Source organism: Mizuhopecten yessoensis, unplaced genomic scaffold (genome assembly GCF_002113885.1).
Source record: "Mizuhopecten yessoensis strain PY_sf001 unplaced genomic scaffold, ASM211388v2 scaffold2411, whole genome shotgun sequence".
Taxonomy (NCBI): Eukaryota; Metazoa; Mollusca; class Bivalvia; order Pectinida; family Pectinidae; genus Mizuhopecten; species Mizuhopecten yessoensis.
In genome coordinates this window covers 876,896-898,302 of record NW_018404533.1, presented here as the reverse complement: position 1 = coordinate 898,302, position 21,407 = coordinate 876,896, and the positions used below count along the sequence as shown (strand labels likewise).

The following is a 21,407-nucleotide window of genomic DNA, read 5'->3' as shown; positions in this document are numbered from 1 at the left end:
CATGGGGGGGGGACCCCCCCCCCCCCCCCCCTCCAACAAGAGGTTTAAATTTCTTAGGTTTAAAAAACTTATCATAATCAATGCACTTGTCATACAAGAATTAATTTTGTCTCAAGCTTTTATATAATTCTCAATTGTTTGAATATGAAGTTCAAAGGAACAGAGTACTATATTGAATAAATATATATTTCTACACTCAGTGTAAGTGGAAGAGGGGAACATACAGCTTTCAGTATATATACTAGAAGGATCATGGTGATGCTGTTCATCTGATATTACAATTCCCTGTCAGACTTGGATCATAAATGCTTACCAAAACATGTCATTACATGTACATCATAAATGTAAATTTCTTCATGATTGAAGACTGTGATAAAATGTATTTCTGTAAACAGAAGTTAATATTTGCTTATTTTAGACACTCTAGATAATAATTAAGTTAGTAATTATTTGATAGGGATAAGGTTGATACAATTCGCCTTCTCCCCCACCCTTATTTCGAGTTATAAATTTTGGTATATAACCATAAATATTGAGATAAGATACAATTGCATGCAAAACATTTAGTACACAGGCTAATCCTGGAGGGGGCCATATGGGCCATTGACCCCCCCAAAAATGAAATTGACCCTTCCATGTTCAAATTTAATTTTACATAGAATAACCTTTTTAATTTTGATTAGTCTTATATTTACATTATTATTTAAGGGAATTAATGGAAAAAACTATAAGCATCACTTTCGGATAATATTAATGTTTCAATAAGTGATGAGATGAATCCATGAGTCAATGGCAAGGTCAAAATGATCTTTTTACATTTGAGATATATATTTAATTGAAATTGTCAAGAAAAGTTAAACTTGCTTCTATATTTGATATGATTTTTTTATGAATTTCACGGTCAATATGAATGCCTGTATCATGCAAACTTATCCTCAACCATGCCATTTTTACATAATATTATTTTTGTATTTTCAGTTTCTATCTCAACTTAAATTGTTACCAGTCTGCCATCATAATTGGGGCCACATTACAGCAACAGATGCACCAGACGTGAAGGAAATCAGAGAGGAAGCAGTCATAATCTCTCTAAGACAGTCACTTGTCCGAGGACATTTACAGCATAAATAAGGATCCATGGAATCTCATCCCAGAGTGTGTCAATCTAGTCAAAATTGAATTACATCTCCTAAATTCCTGCAAATAGAAAACTATTTTATGGACACTAAGCTGTGATAGTAATTAAGCAAAATATGTTCAAGGTTATATAACTAGCATGTACATGTTACCTTGCTGAACTCCAGAATAATATTGATTATAATTTGTCGTTTTAGTGGCTAAGTGAGTTTGGATAGGAATATCTGTATCGATTAGCAGTATTTAAAATTATATACCTGGTAACTGGATAGTTTAAAGCGTAGTATATACCCTCAGAAAACCCTTTCCAGATGAAATTCATTAGGCCCAGGATGTTGATATTTTGGTGGTAAAATGTTGAGATGAATGACCTTGACTTATATTCAAGTTGCAATAAACAGGAGGCCTAGGGTGGTGTTATTAAGCAATTAACATGCTAGAATGAGGGGATGTGATGTATGAGAAATTGAATGACATTGACTTGCCTTCAAGGTCACATGTCAAATGTGTAAAATCCTTTAACATAAATGACTATTTCTGAATATCAGGTAAATCTTTGTTGTTGATATTTAGCCAATAACATGCTGGGATAAAGGGTTCTAAAATATATTCAAATGCTCTTGAATGATCTTGACTCAATTTTAGAGTGTATGTTAAATTGTTAATTTCAGGGTCATATAATATTATGTGTAAATTTATTAAAACATTTAATTGACTTCTGAATAATAAAAGGGCTGGCTGAAGTTCATGACATTTTGTGATGTAGGTTTAAGGTTTAAATCAATATGATGTGTTAGAAGTGACTAAATGGCTATAACAACCAGCTTAGTTCAAATAAAAAAAAAATGTTCAAGTCTTCCAACAAAGACTCACAAAGATGAAAAAAGGTGTAGAAAAATAAGATCTGCCAAATATACCCCAAACATGCATAGTCTGATTGAACAGCTTAAAGACTTTCTTGTACTCTTTTTGATAAACATGTATTTTTCCAACAGCTTGAAAAATTCAAAATAAAGTTCCAGTTGAGCTATCAAGGCCCCTGGGCCTCTTGTTTGTGAATAAAGTGAATAGATCTCTAGGGAAAATATGTATTTAACCAGTAGGTAGACTCATTGAGTTATAAACATTCATGTTTTGATATTTCAGAATTTTTTTTACTATTCCTTAAGTATATATATATATCTTTATTCAAATTATTATCGAATATTTTGGCTCAAATTTCCTTAAAAATATGTAATCTTTCTAATTTTTAGGTCACCTGAGCCAACGTCTCAAGTGACCTATTGCGATAGCCTTTTGTCCGTCGTGCGTCCGTCAACAATTTACATTTTCGACTTGTTCTCCAAAACCCCTGAACCAATTTCAATGAAATTTTGCAGGAACCTTCCATGGACAAAGGTCAACAAAAAGAGTGGTCGGTTTAGTCCAAAGCCCCCAGGGGCCTGAGGGGCGGGGCAAAAAAGGGTCAAATTGACTAAAATTTCAAAAATCTTCTTCTCAATACCAAGATATGGTAGAATCAAATACTCTTCATAGATGGAAGGGTCTTATGGTGCTTTACTAAATTGTGAATTTCATGACCCTGGAATCTCACGTTTCCCCCTATGTGAGGGGGTAAACTTTACTATAGTTTATAAAGGGAAATCACAATTATGACCAACATTTGTTTAATTTCCATTGGAAGTAATTCAATTTAGGTTAGCATTATCAGTATCAGGTAGCAGTTTGATAGTATGCACATATCAGCCCTGACTGACCCCCCGGGGCTGATGGGTGGGGCCAAAAAGGGTTGAATTGACTGAAATTTCAAAAATCTTTTTCTCAAAGACCTAGATATTGTAGAATCAATTACTCTTCATAGATCTTAAGGTGCTTTACCAAAATTGTAAATTTCATGGCCCTGGGGTCTCACGTTTCCCCCTGGGGAGGGGGTAAACTTTACAATAGTTTATATAGGGAAATCACATTTTGGACCAACATTTGTTTAATTTTCATTGGAAGTAATTCAATTTAGGTTAGCATTATCAGTATTAGGTAGCAGTTTGATAGTTTGCACGTATCAGCCCTGACTGACCCCCCGGGGCTGATGGGTGGGGCCAAAAAGGGTTGAATTGACTGAAATTTCAAAATTCTTTTTCTCAAAGACTCAGATATGGTAGAATCAAATACTCTTCATAGATCTTAAGGTGCTTTACCAAAATTGTAAATTTCATGGCCCTGGGGTCTCACGTTTTCCCCTGGAGAGGGGGTAAACTTTACAATAGTTTATATAGGGAAATCACATTTTGGACCAACATTTGTTTAATTTCCATTGGAAGTAATTCAATTTAGGTAAGCATTATCAGTATTAGGTAGCAGTTTGATAGTATGCACATATCAGCCCTGACTGACCCCCCGGGGCTGATGGGTGGGGCCAAAAAGGGTTGAATTGACTGAAATTTCAAAAATCTTTTTCTCAAAGACCCAGATATGGTAGAATCAAACACTTCAAAGATGGAAGGGTATTAAGGTTTATGACTCTAGGGTCCCACGTTTACCCCGCGGGGAAAGGGGGTGGGTATTATGGTTTATAATGGCAAATGATACTTTGAACAACTTGATTGTAATTATAACCTTGAGTTGACAGTATGGTACTTGGAAAATTTTGAGCCAGCCCTACCCCCAAGGGCTGTAGGGTGGGGCCGGGCCGTAAGGAGTCAGTGTGCTAAGATTTCTTCATTTTCCTTGTTTAGAATCAGAGGTGCTAGTTTCAAATACTTTTTAGTCTTAAATATGTATGCTAGATATTGAATAAGGTGGTTTTATTGTTTTTTGTAACTTTGAATAATATTTCTGTTCATGTTAAAAACAAAATCAACTCTCTGTATAAATATATCAGGTGACCGTTAAGGCCCATGGGCCTCTTGTTTTTTCATACCATAAGGATATCGCATAGTTATTACAGGCTCTAAGCCATAATTTCATATTTTTTTTTGATGGTAAAGGAAACCTACATTAGATACTATTGAATTATAGCCTTTGATTGTGGTCGACACCTGGATTTATCGACTTGAGAAAAGATATATTAACGGAGGACGCAGTGTGTTCGTTTGGAGACACGTCATAATTCTTTTTGTAGAAACACCCAGTTCTTTAACAAAAATCACACGCTCCAAGGCAATATCGGTTTTTAGCGGTGGACACGTGATGCACTTCTGGTCAATCACTTGTCGGGAATAAAATGGGGATTAAAATGAAAAAAATAATAAAAACTGATATCACCTGTGTACTAATATCATTATTACTGAAAATGTACTGAAAATCTGTTTGAAATATATGGTGATTTTTTATTTTGAGTAATTCCATGATGATGTTCAGTTGTTATGTACATGTATTACTTTAGTGCCATATTTAGCCAAACTCTTGAAACTTATGTTGTGCTTGTTTTGACCAATAAAATGTTGAATTATTCTACAAAATTAAATTAATTGTCTATTCAATGAAAGAGATTCCACATTGTTCATCATGTTTATCTAACTGCAGTTAGTTATTGATGAGCTGATCAGAGTTTTAAAAGTGAACGAGCTGATAAGAGTTGTAAAAGTGAATGAGCTGATATGAGTTTTTTCTTTTTAACAGTTCAAAATTAATAAAATATCTCTATTGAGATAAAGAAGCAAAATATGTTAAGGAGTTGTGGAAATTCTTTGTACCATATGTTTTTATGAAACAGGTTTGATTCACACTATTGAGCTGACATTAGAAAGTTTCATTCTCTTGTTGAGTGCCGGCAATTCATTCAGTACCTTTTACTATAACACCTGATATCTCTTTCAAAAGTCTTGGTCAAATCATTCATGGATTGAACCTTGACTGCTTATTTTGGTATTCTTCTTATTATAATAACAATAATAAGATGTGTGTGTGTGTTTTTAATTAGAATTTTATCAGATCAATTGATTTTTTTTCAAATGTTGATCTGATTATTTTGCTAGCAAATCATCCCATAGTGTTTTGCATACGATCTGTACAAAATATACAGTTTATAATAATAATATAATAAATGAAGACCGACCAACATTAGATAGCTCTTTTTGGTTTAGAATGTGTTTGCTTTAGGTTGTAGCCGGCCGAGAGAAATTTAAGGACCGGAATAAACAGAATGTCTTTACATGGAACGCCGGTTTTCGGAATGGACAGGGTCCGGTTTATATAGGAAATATGCCGGGAACACTTATTAAAGCCGGATTAGACAGGGGCCAGTTTAGACAAGTTATACTGTAGTTGACAAAATACATTTTGTATATTGCTTTATTGTCAAGTAAAAAGCTTGACTTGATTGACGTTTCTATTCTTGGCAATTCGCTGGAGTCTTGTTATAGGTATAGAAACTGGTAAATACCAGGATAAGAAAACAGAAATAGAGTTTTGTGTTTTTGTGTGTGTCTGAAATGATATAGAAGTTTTAAAATGTCAAATTTTGCCCATTTACGCAGGTCCTTTAGCAATCCTTACTATATCCGACACATTAGTATGCACAAATTGATTAAGTTGTTTTCAACAGAAAACAAAAATAAAAAGGAAATAGCTAATTTGGCAAAGTATCCAAGAAATGCCAATAGAACACGACAAAATGTATTGAAGAGATAGTCAGTTATATACACTAATTGATCATTTAATAAGGTCAGTGAATCATGATAGGCTTTCGTACGTGTGATCTCAGTGGCCCATAAAAGACTCAGGACACCAAGAGAGTCGTTTGTAGAAAAGAAATTCATGAATTTTTCGTCAATATTCATTAATACAACACCTGAACTTTCTGCATAAATTAATATATTACTCGAATGAAATATGTTTTTTTCTGATCAGTTTATAAATTTCTAAAAGCATGATATGATAACAATGATTAAATCCGCTGAGGTATAGAAAAAGAAATAGAGAATATTAGAGACGTATATACTTTATATGTCTCTAAGTATACCGAAGTAACATTCGAATTCGACATTGATAACGTAAGAAAACAATGAACGTGAGGAATATTAGTAGATACTTTTTTTCGATAACGGAAGAAAACAATGAACGTGAGGAATATTTTTGGTTAACTTAACGCATTCAGTCAAAATATTTTTTAAAAAAATCGAAATCTGGAATGGTGACCCCGCACCAGATAAGCAGTTGTGTGGGGAGTCATGGAAAGGATTGGACATCATTTATTGTATGTAATATTTTATGTGTAGATTATACTTGTTTTAAAGTAGAGTATATCTGTTATGTTGTATTCCATAAAGGGAACAAACCGGTGTCTATCGGATTAATCGACGTGTCCAGTACACAAACCAACAGCCCCACCGTTGACACGTGCCTCGGGTATGGATGTGATATTTTGTATGGTATTCGGGTGTTGAAATTGAATCTTGAAGACATCGGAATGTAGGTCCCGTTCGTTAGACCACGGAATTAGATTGCTATATATGTCCGTGATCAGACTTTGTCCATTCAATATGACGTGGATGACAAATTTCATTTTGGATTAAAATGCCTCCTTCAACGAGATTAGAAGCAAACACGTTTTTATAAGAGAATCTAATACTGTGAAAACCTCTGTCTACGAAACAAAATAGTCATTTTCTTTATCGTCTCTCACTAATATTGAAGACAACAGGAAATGTCATATCGAGTTAATGTCGGAGTGAGGGTTTACTGTATTGTTAATTATAGTCAAAGGATTCTAAGCATTAATTTTACTATGATACCATTGTACATACACGATAAACATTGAAGGAACCAAAAAACACAGTCCCGGGTGATACCAACGAGATTCTCTAATTTACATTTAGGGTCACCAGAGACGTAAATTATGTAATATATACGTCTCTGGAGCCACATAGACGAGCTTCGTACCTTTGGCGTGAGGACTCCAACACAGAGGACGTCATTAACAAAAGCCCCTCCCAACCCATTTCAAAATATATTTCAAGACATATATACTAAACCAGTGTATGTAATACGAATAAATTGTTTTTATACCCCTCTGCTTTAACCGCCTGATGTTTATTTTTTAACAACAATCAAAGAAACAGTACTATATAAGTGACTGATCAGGGACGTAAACGCCTCTAGTCAGATTAGCCCGAGTTTCCTCTGGCTCTAACATTTTGACACATAGATGTCTGTCTGGTGAGTCTGATGTTAAGGCCAGAGGAAACTCGAGCTGACAAAAAACGATAGCTGAATCATTTACGTAATTTAAGATCCAGGACAGGCGATGTAAGGCGTGGGGTCTGGCTTTACTGAAATGAAGATGCCCAAGGGCGAATATTGAAGTAACGATGGGGGATGGTGCACCCCCGCTGAGGTAATTGGCTACCCCTGATAGCGGCCATGGTCATCATAACTAACAACCGATCTTTTCTGTTACATATCCAGGTAAATGACTTGACACGGTAGCATTTGCATTGTGACAATTAACATACAAAAGTTACAAGCATTTTGTCAACTTAAAACATAGATTATGATTTTAAAGTAAAATAAGATCGTGGATTAGAAAAATAAAAGAAAGAAGTAAAAAAATATGAAAATTTAAAATAAATTAAGTATAAAATTGTATTTTTTTCTTTTGAAATGCGAAAAGAAAGGAAAAATAAAACTATTATGTTAGAAAAGTATTTTAAAAGAAACGTTGCCGTAATTCGTCAGATACTTTCGTTGTATAGGAAATTGAATTCATTAGAGATAAGGAGGTGTTGCCATCGATACCGCCAAACCCAACCCCCTCAAACTTTTGGAATTTTTACAGTACTAGTGATCTAAAGCTCATATGAATTCATTTGATATAAAAAAACATAACGCATACAGATAGAAACACCAACCATACATTTCCGATGCATAATGAAAAGGGTATGTAAGTGTTACTCATCTTCATTTTTCATTATTATATACCCGAAGCTACACACACCCGTGCAAAGTGGTCGTCTTTATACTTTCCCTGTCCAATACTTGAATTAAATTAAAACGATATGTAAAACAGACGTTGTCCTTCAGTCTCATAATTCAATCAGAGACGTATAAAAACAGACTATAAACTATACTGACCCGCGAATTAGTTACAATAATGTTTGTTTTGACTTAACCCTGATATGTCAGAGTAATCATTCTCCCGGGCGTTGGTTGAGATACATCTATTTTATACGATTTGATGGTAGAAACTAGATACACCGGCAAAAGACGTCCTTGCGACTTGAGACGCTTTAATATGTTCTCGGGTGCTGTTGGAAGGAGGGTGGCATTTATTTCGAGAGAAATTAATTACTCTTTACACAGCAGGATAGGTCATAACAAACCAAATGTAGCCGGGTCCCTGTGACTAAACTTTACCTTCAAAATAACAGTAGCCGCATGTAACAGGGTTATCCCAGGTTTAATGAATTATAAACTATATGTATCTGTATCTATTTAACCAACTTTTTAGATAAATATCAATGTTCTGTATACCATGCTATTTGTTCTGAGTTTCTGCCGCCTCTGACATCAGACTTAGACAGTTTGACAGATAGACGTAATTACTATATTTATGAAAACGTAAAATTGTCCGAAACCGTTTGGTATCGGAGAGATTTAATTGAGATGCTGACAACAAAAAACTACTATGGCACAACACATACCTCACATACATCGATACATGGATTATTTATTGATCCAAATATGCTCTTATTATTACCAACAGCTGCTGAATTCCGCCAGCAGAGTCCTCGAATTGGAATCGTTCAAAAAAAAAATCCCACCTGAGCGATTGCCATTTTCTAGATCATGGAAGTGCCTTATTAACAAAAAAGAGGCGGTCCGTAAAGAATACAATTTTCTATGTTCGGTCCGGATCAGTACGGTTTGTTGATTAGTCAATTCCATGACCTACAAAATGGCGTTCACTCAGGTGGGACATTTTTTTTGAACGATTGAAATTCGTAACACGCCGTCCTGACATGTATTGGACATACACATCAGAACGATTATCACTTACAAAATCTGGCCTTAATTCATTGGTAATATAATATGGTATTTCATGTTACAATCAGGCATATTTACGATATTAAAAAATACAAAATGTGGTAGGACAATTCTTCCGTGAATATTGGCACGGAGTACGTGATTCCGTGATTATGGTTACAATTCGCTAGCAATCATATATTTGAATTTAAATCGTGTGGTAATTGCCTAGGTATACCTATACATTTGTGGTCATTCAGTTATAACATAGATTAAACTACCGCCTATTCAAACAAATATATGTTGTAGAAATCGTATCATTGACAAACATTTTAATTATTAATACATTATTCAAATAACACGGCTTTATTAGTTGAGTTACGGACTTAAATATATCTTGTGGGTGGTAAGTACAGGTGTAATTGAGTGGTTCGGTTATCCAGACGACTACTACTAGTTCCTTCCCGTGAAAGCGGCTGCATAGTTCGTTCGTTCGATCCGCCGCTATCGGCCAGGGATCAGTTTATCGGTCGATGGCGGCGAGGTATAAGTAAGCAGTTTATCGGCCGATAGCGGCCGATAAACTCGTTCCGTTCGGGAAGCGGTTGTACTAGCAGCGTTAGGTCCAATCGGTAAAACCGGTCCTATCGGTAGGCTTGCGTTCGCACCGGGTTCGTCCTGCGGTCGTATAGCGGCTCGTCTCCATTCGGGAAGCGTGCGTCCTGTTCGTGCCACAAAAAAGTGGATACTTGGGCGTAATTCTAACTGTATGTACTCTAAGTATTTGTGCAGTAATGATTGATTGTCTTCCCTTTGATAATTTTCCTGTGAGTTGTGTCCCTCACACGATTTCCTCACATTCCTTTTTGTTATATATCGGATATAGTTTGTTACTTCAATAAGTTCCCAGTTTCCTTTTAGATAAAATATGTCATGTATAGGTGGTTTTTGAGAATTGATGGTTTTGCGAAACTTGCTTATTGTTTTGCAAAGTATCAATATTTTTTATGTTTATAACATATATAGGGTGCTACCATAGCTACCACTTTCTTTAAAATGTAGATTTGTTTGCCGTTGTTTTTGGAAAAAAATATCCATTTTAGTTAGTTTTGAAGTGTTGCTTAAAACTAACCGTACTGACAATGGCAGACAATTTCAGACATGCGAAACATATACTAATGTGTAATTCTTCTTGAATTTGGTGTACAGATAGATCTTGAATTGTCAGATCAGCACAAATTACTTCAATTGGAGTCTGCATGAAGAGTTATGTCGCTTCACTTTCTTTTTCAAGATTTTATGATTCAAACAACGTTCTACTTGAGTCTTCGAATCCGTCAAAATCTGTCAAACCATAATTTACATACAATGTACTTGGGATGTGGGGGGGGGGGGGGGTTGCTTAAAGTCGGCCCCCTGAAGAATCGGGGATTTTATTTCATGTCTACTACTTGGGGGACATTGAACAGACCAAAATAGATCTTCTGCCCCAATTGCAACACACTTGGGATTTTAAATCTTTTCTTTCTTTCTTCACTGTTCTGCCTTTCTGTGCTTTGTCGTGTCGCCTGAGAAGCATGGCGAACACTTAAGGATCACTCTGTCCGTCATCAAACGTTGCCGTTGGCGGCGGCAGTCAACGTTAAGTTTTCCAGACTATTTTTCGCCACCATTTACCATTTCAATTTGTAACTTTGTATATGGCTTACTCATAATATATTACAGATCAAATTCGAACCACGTGCCAATATGTTATTCTTTTGCTGGAGTTACATGTATGGCCCTTTGCACATTGGAATTTCTCATAATTAACTGTTTGCCATACTTTGTTCGTTACCGCTTGCCACTTAGTATGGATTACAGTTTGAGTTCGAACAGTTAATAGTACATTTATTTGATGGAGTTATGGCCCTTTGCACATAGGAAATTTTCAAAATTATCTTTTTTTTAACTTAATTTTGCTACCGCTTGCCATATCAATTTGAATTTTGGCTTTATCATAATAGATTACAGAGTTTGAACCATGTATTTATATTCCATTTATGACTGGAGTTATGGCCCTTTTGCACATAGGAAATTATCATAATTAATTGTTTTCCGTATTATTTGTAACTTAGTATACATGTATAATGGATAACAGTTTGAGGTAGAATCCAGTGTCAATGTTCTATTTTTCTGGAGTTATAGCCCTTTGACCATAGAAAATTCTTATTAGTAACTGTATTTTTTTCGCGACCACTTGCCACATCAATACGTAACTTGATGCTTGACTTTTTCTTGAATGATGGATTACAGTTCGAGCTCGATCCTCATGTCAAATTCTATTTATTGGTGGAGACAACACACAGTCACACATAATAGGTATCATGCACTCATGATACTATCCACATATGACCTCAGATGTTGTGCGGACGTTAAGCTCCCTCAATCAACTAACAAGCAACTGAAAGCATAATGCTTTTCATATGGCTATTATAGTGACCATGGCATTTCAAATTGACACCCTTTAATTGTGTGGATGCATGTGCCTTCGAATTGTAGTTTTCTTCTATAGATGTCTCCTTGACACCCGTCCTCATATGACCCTGGTTGTTGCGAGGACATAAATCACCTATTATAATTCATCTTTTGAAGTCCTTCTGTATGGTTTGGTGATGTTTTCAAACCAATGGTCTGGAATATTACTTAATTAAGAAGGCTGAATGCCGTTTAACAGAGGGTCTCTCACATAATACTATGGCTACCTAGGGGGAGGGGTGGGTCCCAAAGGGGGATTCTCCAATTCAATTACACAATTTGTTGTTAGGACCCCTGCACATCTTTAGTAATCAGGTTTTCCGTCTGTCTGTCCTTCTATCTGTTTTTAGCTCCCCTGCCAATGACTAGTGAGCTTTTGCCCTGGTGCGGCGTCCGTCGTATGGCCATCGTCCGGCCCTCGTGCGTCAACTTTTCCCTTTATAACATATTCTTCTCAATAACCTAAAGGCCCAGATATCTTATATTGGGTCTGTAGCGTGCTTGGGTTAAGGGCTATCAAGTTTGTTCAAATGAATGACCTTCCCCGACTTTTCCAGGTCACAAGGGTTAAATGAGATAAAATGTTTAAACAGCTTATTTTCAATAACCAAGGGGCCCAGAGACCCGATATTGTGCTTGTAGCATGCTTGAATAAAGGACTACCAATTCAAGTTTGTTCAAATGAATTATCTTGCCTGCCTTTCAAGGTCAAGGATGTAAAATGTGATAAAATCTTCTCAATAACTAAGAGGACTATGAAATTGAGCCTATAGCATGCCTGGATGAGAGGCTACGAAATGTGTTCGAATGAATGGCATTGACCGAATTTTAAGGTCACAGGGGTCAAATGTGCTAACATCTTTAAACAACTTCTTCTCAAAAACCGAGAGGCCCAGAAACCTGATATTGGGCCTGTAACATGCCTGAATGAAGGGCTACCAAGTTTGTTCAAATGTATTACCTTGATCTACATTCAAGGTCACAGGAGTCAAATTTGCTTTATTTGATTAAAGCAGTAATGAGCTTAGCATCCACATAAATTACCTAGATCAGCTTCAAAGTTGCATTAGAAGCAAGTGTGCGATACAGGTCCATTGGGCTTCTTGTTTAATTTCTGAACAATATCTTCAGTAATTTTGGTTGGATTGCTTTCAGACTTTATCCAGTGCTTTTTTGAAGAAAGTGCTTGCTTTGAATAGCTTTTCAGGCCCGGCGGTCAAAGGTCAAGGTCACTGTTAACATGAATAGAAAATTAGTTTAGGCACACTATTTCCAATTCTGTTGGGATGATTACACTCGGGCTTTATCAAGTGCTACCTCGGAGAAAGTGCCTGCTTAGGTGCTTTGGTGGTTAAAGGTTAAGGTCATTGTTACTTTAGAAAGTATTTGCTTAGGATAACAATTGTAGCTTGTGAGTCATCGATGTCAAAGATCAAGGTTAATGTTACTATAAATAGAAACACATTTCATGTACAATATTTGGAGCGCTTTTGGCCGTATGCACTCAGACTTTATCCAGTGTAATAAAATGTTTGCTGAAGCCTTTGGATAGCTTTTCAGCCTTTGATATTAAAGGTCAAGGGTCACTTACTATAAATAGAACACCAGTTTGTGCACTGTATTTCGAATTCTGTTGGACTGATTACACTCAGATTTTATCTAGTCCATCCTGGAAGAAAGTGCCTGCTTGGTTTAACTTTTCAGGTCAAAGGTCAATGGCTCACTATAAATAGAAAATCTGTTTAATGCACTAATGCGAAATATCTTGATTTATCTTGTGCTGATTACACTCTGACTTTATCTAGTGCTTCCTTAAAGAAAGTTTCTGCTTGTGATAACTTTCAAAGCACGGGGGTTAGGTCTCTATCACTGTTACTATATGAATAGAAAATCAGTTTTAAAAAATGCGCTACTTATATTTTGAGTTCTTTCGGGCTGATTTCACTCAAGACTTTATCCAGTACTTTTATAAAAGAAAGCACTTGTTTTCACTAGTGTTTGCTACATGTATACATAACCACAGTTTGTTGTTTTTTTAAATCTTCAATAAATATAATTATGGAGATCGTTTCAAAGCAGTTCACAAATTATTATCCGTGGCTATAGGGCCTTTGCAACCAGCCAATATCAGTCTCGGCAAACTGGGGAACATAAGCCGCTGCTGCCATTTCGGCGCTCACAGCTAGCATTCAACAATATTAGCACAGCCCAACCACGAACTTATTTACAGCTGAGTAGACTGGAACAGGCGGAGTAAAGTAGCTTGCTCAAAGAAACAACACAGTGCCTTGACGTGACTCGAACCCACAATCCTTTGGTCACAAGCCCGGCATTCTTATATAGGACTACCGTGCTTCCTTAATGTGGAAATCCCCTGCATAATTGGAGATTTGCTTTTGTGTCCTCTACTTGGGGTAGCAAAAGCAATTAAAATGAATCTCATTTACTCACTGCATTATGTGGGGTCTTTATATTTCTCTCTAATTATCGCTATTTTTCATTAGCTTACATGTACCTTGGCGTCCGTCTTTCGTCCGTCAGTCTTCCGTCCGTCAACTTTCTTTTTTAAAACGACTTCTTTTTCATAACCGCTTATTGGAATTTGGCCAAATTTGAATGGAACCGACCCCCCGCTGGTGGAGATTCTAAATTGTACAAATGGAGAGGCTATTCCCCTGGGGGCTTAGGGGAGGGGTCAAAAGGGGTAATTTTGCCATATTGCTTTAAGAGACTTCGTCTCCGGAACGAGGAGAAGGATATCAAACATTGATATGGGTTGGAAGCATTCTCAGATGTTTGAAATTAAAAATTGTACAAATGGACACTCTAGGGGTGAGGAACGGGGCCAAAACCGGGATAATGTGGACATATTGTTATAAGAGACTTGTTTTCCTGGCCTAAGAAAAGTATATCAGCAATAATTGGTTCGAAGCATTCTCAGGTTATGGAGATTCAAAATGTACTAATAGAGGGGTTAACCCCGGGGGATGAATAGTGGGTCAAAAGGGAAACAACTTGCCTTAAAGATTTACGCGGCTTCTCAGGATATCAATCATATTGAGTAAGGAGTATTCTTCGGTGGTCGAAGATTCAAAATTGTACCAGTTGAAGAGCTGATCCCCGGGTTTTAGGGGCGGGGCAAAAGAAAAGACTTTTTAGCATTATCGAGACCCACGACCCATTACTCATTACCAGCACCATTAATTCAAAATTGTATCAGGGGTCAGGCCTCACTCCTAGGGACATAATTCTTGGATCATAGCTTTGAAACGATTGAGATCCTCGTCCCATAATTATATATACAGATACTGGGCATCAGGAGACGAGGCATATACACCAATATACCCTGTCTCTGACAGTGAGGCAATAACATAGCGATAACCATCACGTGTCTAATGATATCCTACAGCGACACATCTTCCAAACCACAAACTATCCTGATCAGTAGAATAAAAAAATATCACAAACCTGTTACAGGAAGAGGAACTGGTGCTTAAAATGCATATAGGGTAGGTGGGAGGATAACTGAATATACTGAATATACTTCCACTGATCTGGCTACCTCTTGTCGTAGATCACGTTCTAAAAACGGCAGTCGCACGTTTTATCTAATGTTCTAAAACCACAGCTGAGAAACGTCCGAATCAGTAATTACCCCGCTGAACACAACTCTCGCAACTTATACAAAATCTTATTTTTTTTAACATAACATTCGACAATCTTGCATAAAATTTGGTAAATCACACATTTGTTACTAGTAGTGTGATATCTATGGATTTTGTTATTACGGCTGAAACAGATGATTTCAAAACGTCTTGCAGTGTATGACTAATGGTAAATGCAACATTATTTTGTAGAAACGCTGCAAGGTCTGAATCAGGATCAACAGAACCAACGTGGTAAACTTTTTAATATTCAACAAAAGCAGCAACATGTCATACTCTCGTGTTAACGGTTAACTCCTGTCGATGCATTGTTTATGTAGCAACATATGCTTTAGTTAAGAAAATGATATCTTAATGGAAGCAAATTATTTCTGTAATGCTAAATATTTATATAGGTAATCTGTTATCAAATAGTGTTATGTGAATAAACATTGGTCTTACATTGTATCATTGATTGAATTACTCTGTTTTATCGAAGAGCTGCAGGACCAAAATATATGGCTACAGACAGAAAATGGTAAGTTTTTTATACAATGCCAATTACTTCATTTTTGTGTGTGTTTAGAGCATGACATTTGCTCCAAGTTTCGAATTTCGTATAATTAAGCAGAACTTTAAAACAGACTGAAATTTTATGAATTCACATAGCAACGGTACAGATCATTGGGCCATTTTAGAAACAAAATGTAGCTAGTTACTGATTTTTCATTTTGCTATTGGAATAATGGCGAGTGTCGTCGCTGAAACAAAAGACTCTTAGCATTCCGCAACACTCGGTCTTATTCCTCTCTTACTTTTCAATGGTCTTTATTCCTGTATTACATTTTACATTGTAGTCTTTGTTTCATAACATTTAGTTACAATTATGGCATTGTTCCCACTCTGATTTCATGTCCGGAGCCTGCATTTCATTACCACCTATAATTTAAAAGCAAATGGTTATTGAAAAAAATGTTGACTATTGATTGTAGTTCAGTTTAATACGGATGTTATTCAAGAGAATATCGAAGTTTTCGTTCTCATCAAACATGCTGTGGGCTACTTTCCTATTTGGATTAAGACAGGACTATCTGCAATGGAATTTGTGTTTACTGCAGAAAAGAGAGGAAATCATTCAAGAATAAAATTTCAACTAGGTCTATATTATAATAAACTTGGGCCTAGTTTTAGTCAAGTATGTGGAAGTATCAGCTCCATTGGTTAGTCTGGTGATGCCAACTTGTTTGAACAACCCTAAAACTGTTATTTCTATTTGCCGTCTCATTTACATTTTTTGGTCTGGTTCCCAGTTCTATTTTTTTATTCAGGAAAACGCAGATCTGTTTTCTAGTTCGGAACTGGAAGATGCACTAGCAGACATGTTTCTGTTAAAGAAGACGGCGTATATACATGCCATTGGAATAAGTACAGCTCTGCGACACAGTTTCAAATTTTAAATTACCCCACCCTGGACACTCAAGATTGAATATTCAATGTAGTTTCGTTCTAGTCTTGGATTTATTGTTGACATATTACTTTTCAGAAATTTTCAAAGGACTGGTACAAGAACAAGAACAAGAAAATCGTAAGTACTCCGATATACAAAGTGAGCACTAACGTGGCCAACAAAACATTTGGAATTTGATTTAACATCGAATAAACTTTGTATGTCCTCTATTGCAGATATATGACAGCATATCATAAGGTACATTCTAGGAATGATATCATACTGGCAATGATTCGTTTGATTTTGACAGCAGTCAAAATGGCATCAAGTGGTCAAAAATACAATGAATAAATGAATAACTATATGAACTGGAATTACATTTCTGTTCATATTCAAATGTACCCATCATTTATCTAAACTTGCAGTTGGAATCCACGCCTTTTGACGTCAAATCAAACCAGGGGCACAAAGTACAGTTAACAGCTGCCATGTATTAAGTTATTTAAGTAACATAAACAAGCATACATTTGCATCCCGCCAACTTTATATAATAATTTGATTTCACAGTATTGTTTTATGCGTTTTCTTTAAGATCACAGATTATAATATAACCGGGACAGTTGTAATCGGTGAAATATATTTGGATTAGTTTCTTCCAAATCGAATCACTGTTTGATAAAGTCTGATGAATAAAGTGGAACTTTTCAGTGTGTATGATGTAACATTAATATGCATTTTGTTTTGAATATAAACGAAAATGGGTTAATTGTGAACTGTTTAATTTTCTACAACGAGAACGTCTGGTTGTAAGGTAAGTATAGATTTCAAATAAGCTAAATGTTGTGACATGTTTTATAAATGCTGCAATATATCTGTCCATTTCTCGTTACACATTCTTTTTTGTATGTGCTACGTTTAGCGACAAGTATTATTTACATGTTCACTTTAGTTCTAAAAATTATCAGGTGCTCTGTGACTAGTTATGATTTAATTACACGTTGAGCATATCAGTTTTGAAATAAGATCGCGCTCATAAAAATGTCAGTAATATGTTCTGTAGGCCGGCGTCATAGCACAGTTGGAACAGACGGTCACCGATGGTATTGGAAAAACGAACGTGATAGAACATGGGAAGAATTTGATGACGCCAACAATGACAGACTAGAAAGGAAAAGGTGTAAAGGGAAAAGATTTGCACATGTACAAGAGGGTAGTCACTGGTAGGTGGTATTCACACATAATGAATAATAACTGTCTATAGCACATCTTTCTTTGCAGTTTAGTGGTATGTTTATCCCCATGCGAATTGCATGTTTCAACAATGACAATCTGAAAGGGAAAGGTTTGAAGGAAAACTATTTGCAGATATTCTAGTGGATAGAGAATGGAGGAAAACATAATAATTGTCTATCGTACAGTTTTTCTCGCAGTTTTGTAGTATATGTTCGACTATGCAAATTGTTTGTTCAAATCGCTGATTTTTTGACCGCATAGGATACATTTGTTGAGCATATGAAACACCCCATTCAAAAGTCTACATGTGTAAGCAAATAGCTCATCATTTGACAACAACAAAAAAGGAAAATGTCACCACAATTCGTTTTCAATTTTATTTAGTCTTACCGATATGTACTGAATATTACGCAATGTCCCCACTGGACTTGTAGATGTTTGATTTCATTCAGACCTTCGTTTTCCTGATATAATCTTCAATGTTGATAGAATGTTCAATTAATTGAATTATTAAAGCAGAAATATATAGGAACGATATAAATATCATTCTCCGTATCACCTTCCTTTCAATAACAATATATGTAATTAGTTATTGAAAAACTACCAATCAATTGATTCAATGTAAATAGCATGAAAAAAATTCAAGCACTTCCATGTTTATTTCTTTTGTTCATATTTTGCCCTATTTTTTTTAACTGGCAGCAGGATTTCTATAACACTTCGGGAGTCTGTTGTTGTTTATTGTGATACACGATTTTATAAATAGATGATAATCAACATATATTTACTTGTATGAAACATTATACTTTGAAGGCAGCAGGTGACATTTGATTCGATGAAAATGAAAATAATCAACTTTGATGTTGAAACCGAAGTTAAACGATCAGGTTCGTATCGATTTATGTGTATTTGGATAAGTAAAAAGGGAACTATGGGATACTGACTTATCTTAGATATAAACGAACAGTATTTGGGAAAATGAACATATATAACAGGTGCAAGAAGTAGTAAAAAAATAGTTGAAAATAAATTTAGAAGCATTTGTAATCAGCCATCTCAATAGAAAAGTTTTGTTTCTGAAAAGGAAACATTTAAGAATCAACAAAACAACTTAAGTCCTCCTTTCCAAGTTTTCTCCAATAGTATTCTGAACTCTTCGGAAGCTGTTTTGAAGGATATACATATCAATTTAGAATTTCTTCCGATGTTTACAGGTAGTAAGCCGCTGTATGAAGGATTCGGTAAGCTATATTTTCATAGATAAGTGACATGTATTAGACTCAGCAAATATACATTTAATGTTTATACTTCAATTTTGTATTTATGTAATACTGAATAAGCATTATCTACTCACCGTTTTTAATACTGATTTTACTGATCGAACCTATCTATCATCTATTGACGTACCATCGCCAACGCCATGGAGCGGGTCAAAAAAGGGGGCGGATAGCATTTGTTTCTACCTGTCAATCTGTCAGTTCAGCAGAATTTGATGATACACATGTATCGTCACCTTAAGACAAGTTTATATATGGACGTAAACGTTTAAATGCCAAGGTTACAACTTTTTAAACATTATATACATCAATATGTAAACAAACAATAATCTGTTGAAGTTCAATGTTGTTAAAATATTAAATAAACAATGGTTTGTTATCGACATAAACAGTTATTTTTTCTTTGGAATATATCTAATCAAAAAATCCTGACTATGTAATTGATATGGCGCTCAACTGTCCATCTGTCTTTCTTTCTATTTCTTTTTCTTTTCTGTCTCTCAAATCAATATGTGAGGAACAACATTTTATTTTAAACTGTATGTATCTTGGATTAATTTTATTTACGGTAGCATATGGGAAAACGTTTCCATCTGATGACGACAGAGACCAATCAAAACCTATGAAGAGAAATAAGAAAAAGAACAGGGAAAAGGATACAATGCAGCCATTATCGAATCGTGATGACCAACAACGCCAAGACTACGCAGGTTCGTTCAGTTAAAATATCTTTTGTATTTAAAACAAACGATAACTATTTTTTGAATAATTTAATTAGTTTTGTATTGTCAGAAAATTAACGAAATGTTTCTGTTGGTTTAAACGTGAGAAAAATTACGATGGTATGAAACAGATATTCTCCAGGATACATTACCACTCATCTTGATTTCATGAGATGTGTTGAGTTACTGCATGCAGTCAGTCATAACTATTTAAAAAGATACATATCAGTTCTTTCTTAATCGACTGGAAGACACCTTACACAATTAAACAGAGATTTGAGAACAGTTTCATGGTATCCACCAAACAGATCCGACCTCACTTATACATTGAGTCTTTGCTATGATACAAATGATAGACGAGGCGTCTTTTCCCACCTATTTGAAGTATACTGAACTATGTGTATGTCAGTTTTAGACTTCTAGTTCCATAAGTAATTTCTGTGTTGCAGCAATAGAATGAGCATGTGCGTATGGCTTGCTTTGTAATTCCTCTTTTACAATTAACAGGGGAAGGAAAACTCGAACAGCAACTACTGAGGAAAGGAGGGGACGATAGAAGTGATCCAGGTAGGACAGTTGTATGAGCGATAAATGTCTGGGGGTTTTTTCTTTCTTCAAAATCAGATGAAAACAAAAATGCATTTCATATAGAAAACGCATAACAAACTTCATCTGATGCTTTATTATTACGCACATGATGCTAAAATATTACGCACATAATCACCTTATGTCTGCTTAGGATTTTGAAAATAACCCTTAAACAGTCTGGAGCTATGTTCATTCGAAAAATAGAAACACAAACCAAAATACCAGATTTACATACTAGACACGTCAGAATGACAGACCAATAAAGAGCCGTATTGGCGAACTACACAATAGTATTTACTCAGGAAACAGAAAAAAACATGTCCTGGGTCGATCGTATAAAAGATGAAACTATATATAACGTAGCGATAAACCTCGATAGTGTCTCTTAAACATATGAAAAGCTAAACATATCAAAGCCACCAGGCCCAGACACCCTTCATTTGCAACTGCTTAAGGAACTGAGTTCTGTTATGAGTCTACCACTGTCAATAATTTTCAACAACTCAATACAAACTGAACAGTTCCCCAGGAATGAGAAGAAGCTAGTGGCACAGCGACTTTCAAAAGGGAAACCGTAAAACAGCCAGTAATGATCCGCTTAACTTGTATATGTTGTTCAGTACTAGAAACAATTGTAGGGTAAACCATAATAAAATGCACGCATATCAATACAATATACAGCAGGAGACAATTTGTATTCATTCAAGGAAGGTCCACCGTTCTACAATTAATCCAAATAGAGTTGTGAAACCGCAACAAAAATAGCGTGCGCACATCGTGTATTCATCGAGCGCACAATGTCCGCATATAGTCCACACATGGTGTGCATAACTGATCTACTTGACACGCGTTTGCCCCTGTGTGCGCTTCCCTCCGCACA

The 21,407-nt window shown here is 35.7% G+C and overlaps 1 protein-coding gene across 1 annotated transcript in view; it reads left to right on the top strand.

Moving 5' to 3' along the window:
- LOC110445918 overlaps positions 1 to 21,407 on the top strand; it is a 76,561-nt gene that overhangs the window by 20,772 nt on the left and 34,382 nt on the right. The window contains exons 7-14 of the mRNA XM_021490787.1: positions 15,474 to 15,515; positions 15,760 to 15,798; positions 16,804 to 16,845; positions 17,768 to 17,927; positions 18,754 to 18,827; positions 19,155 to 19,181; positions 19,790 to 19,927; positions 20,447 to 20,506. Of these exons, the coding sequence (XP_021346462.1) occupies positions 15,474 to 15,515; positions 15,760 to 15,798; positions 16,804 to 16,845; positions 17,768 to 17,927; positions 18,754 to 18,827; positions 19,155 to 19,181; positions 19,790 to 19,927; positions 20,447 to 20,506 (582 nt within the window). The remainder of the gene's footprint in view (positions 1 to 15,473; positions 15,516 to 15,759; positions 15,799 to 16,803; positions 16,846 to 17,767; positions 17,928 to 18,753; positions 18,828 to 19,154; positions 19,182 to 19,789; positions 19,928 to 20,446; positions 20,507 to 21,407) is intronic.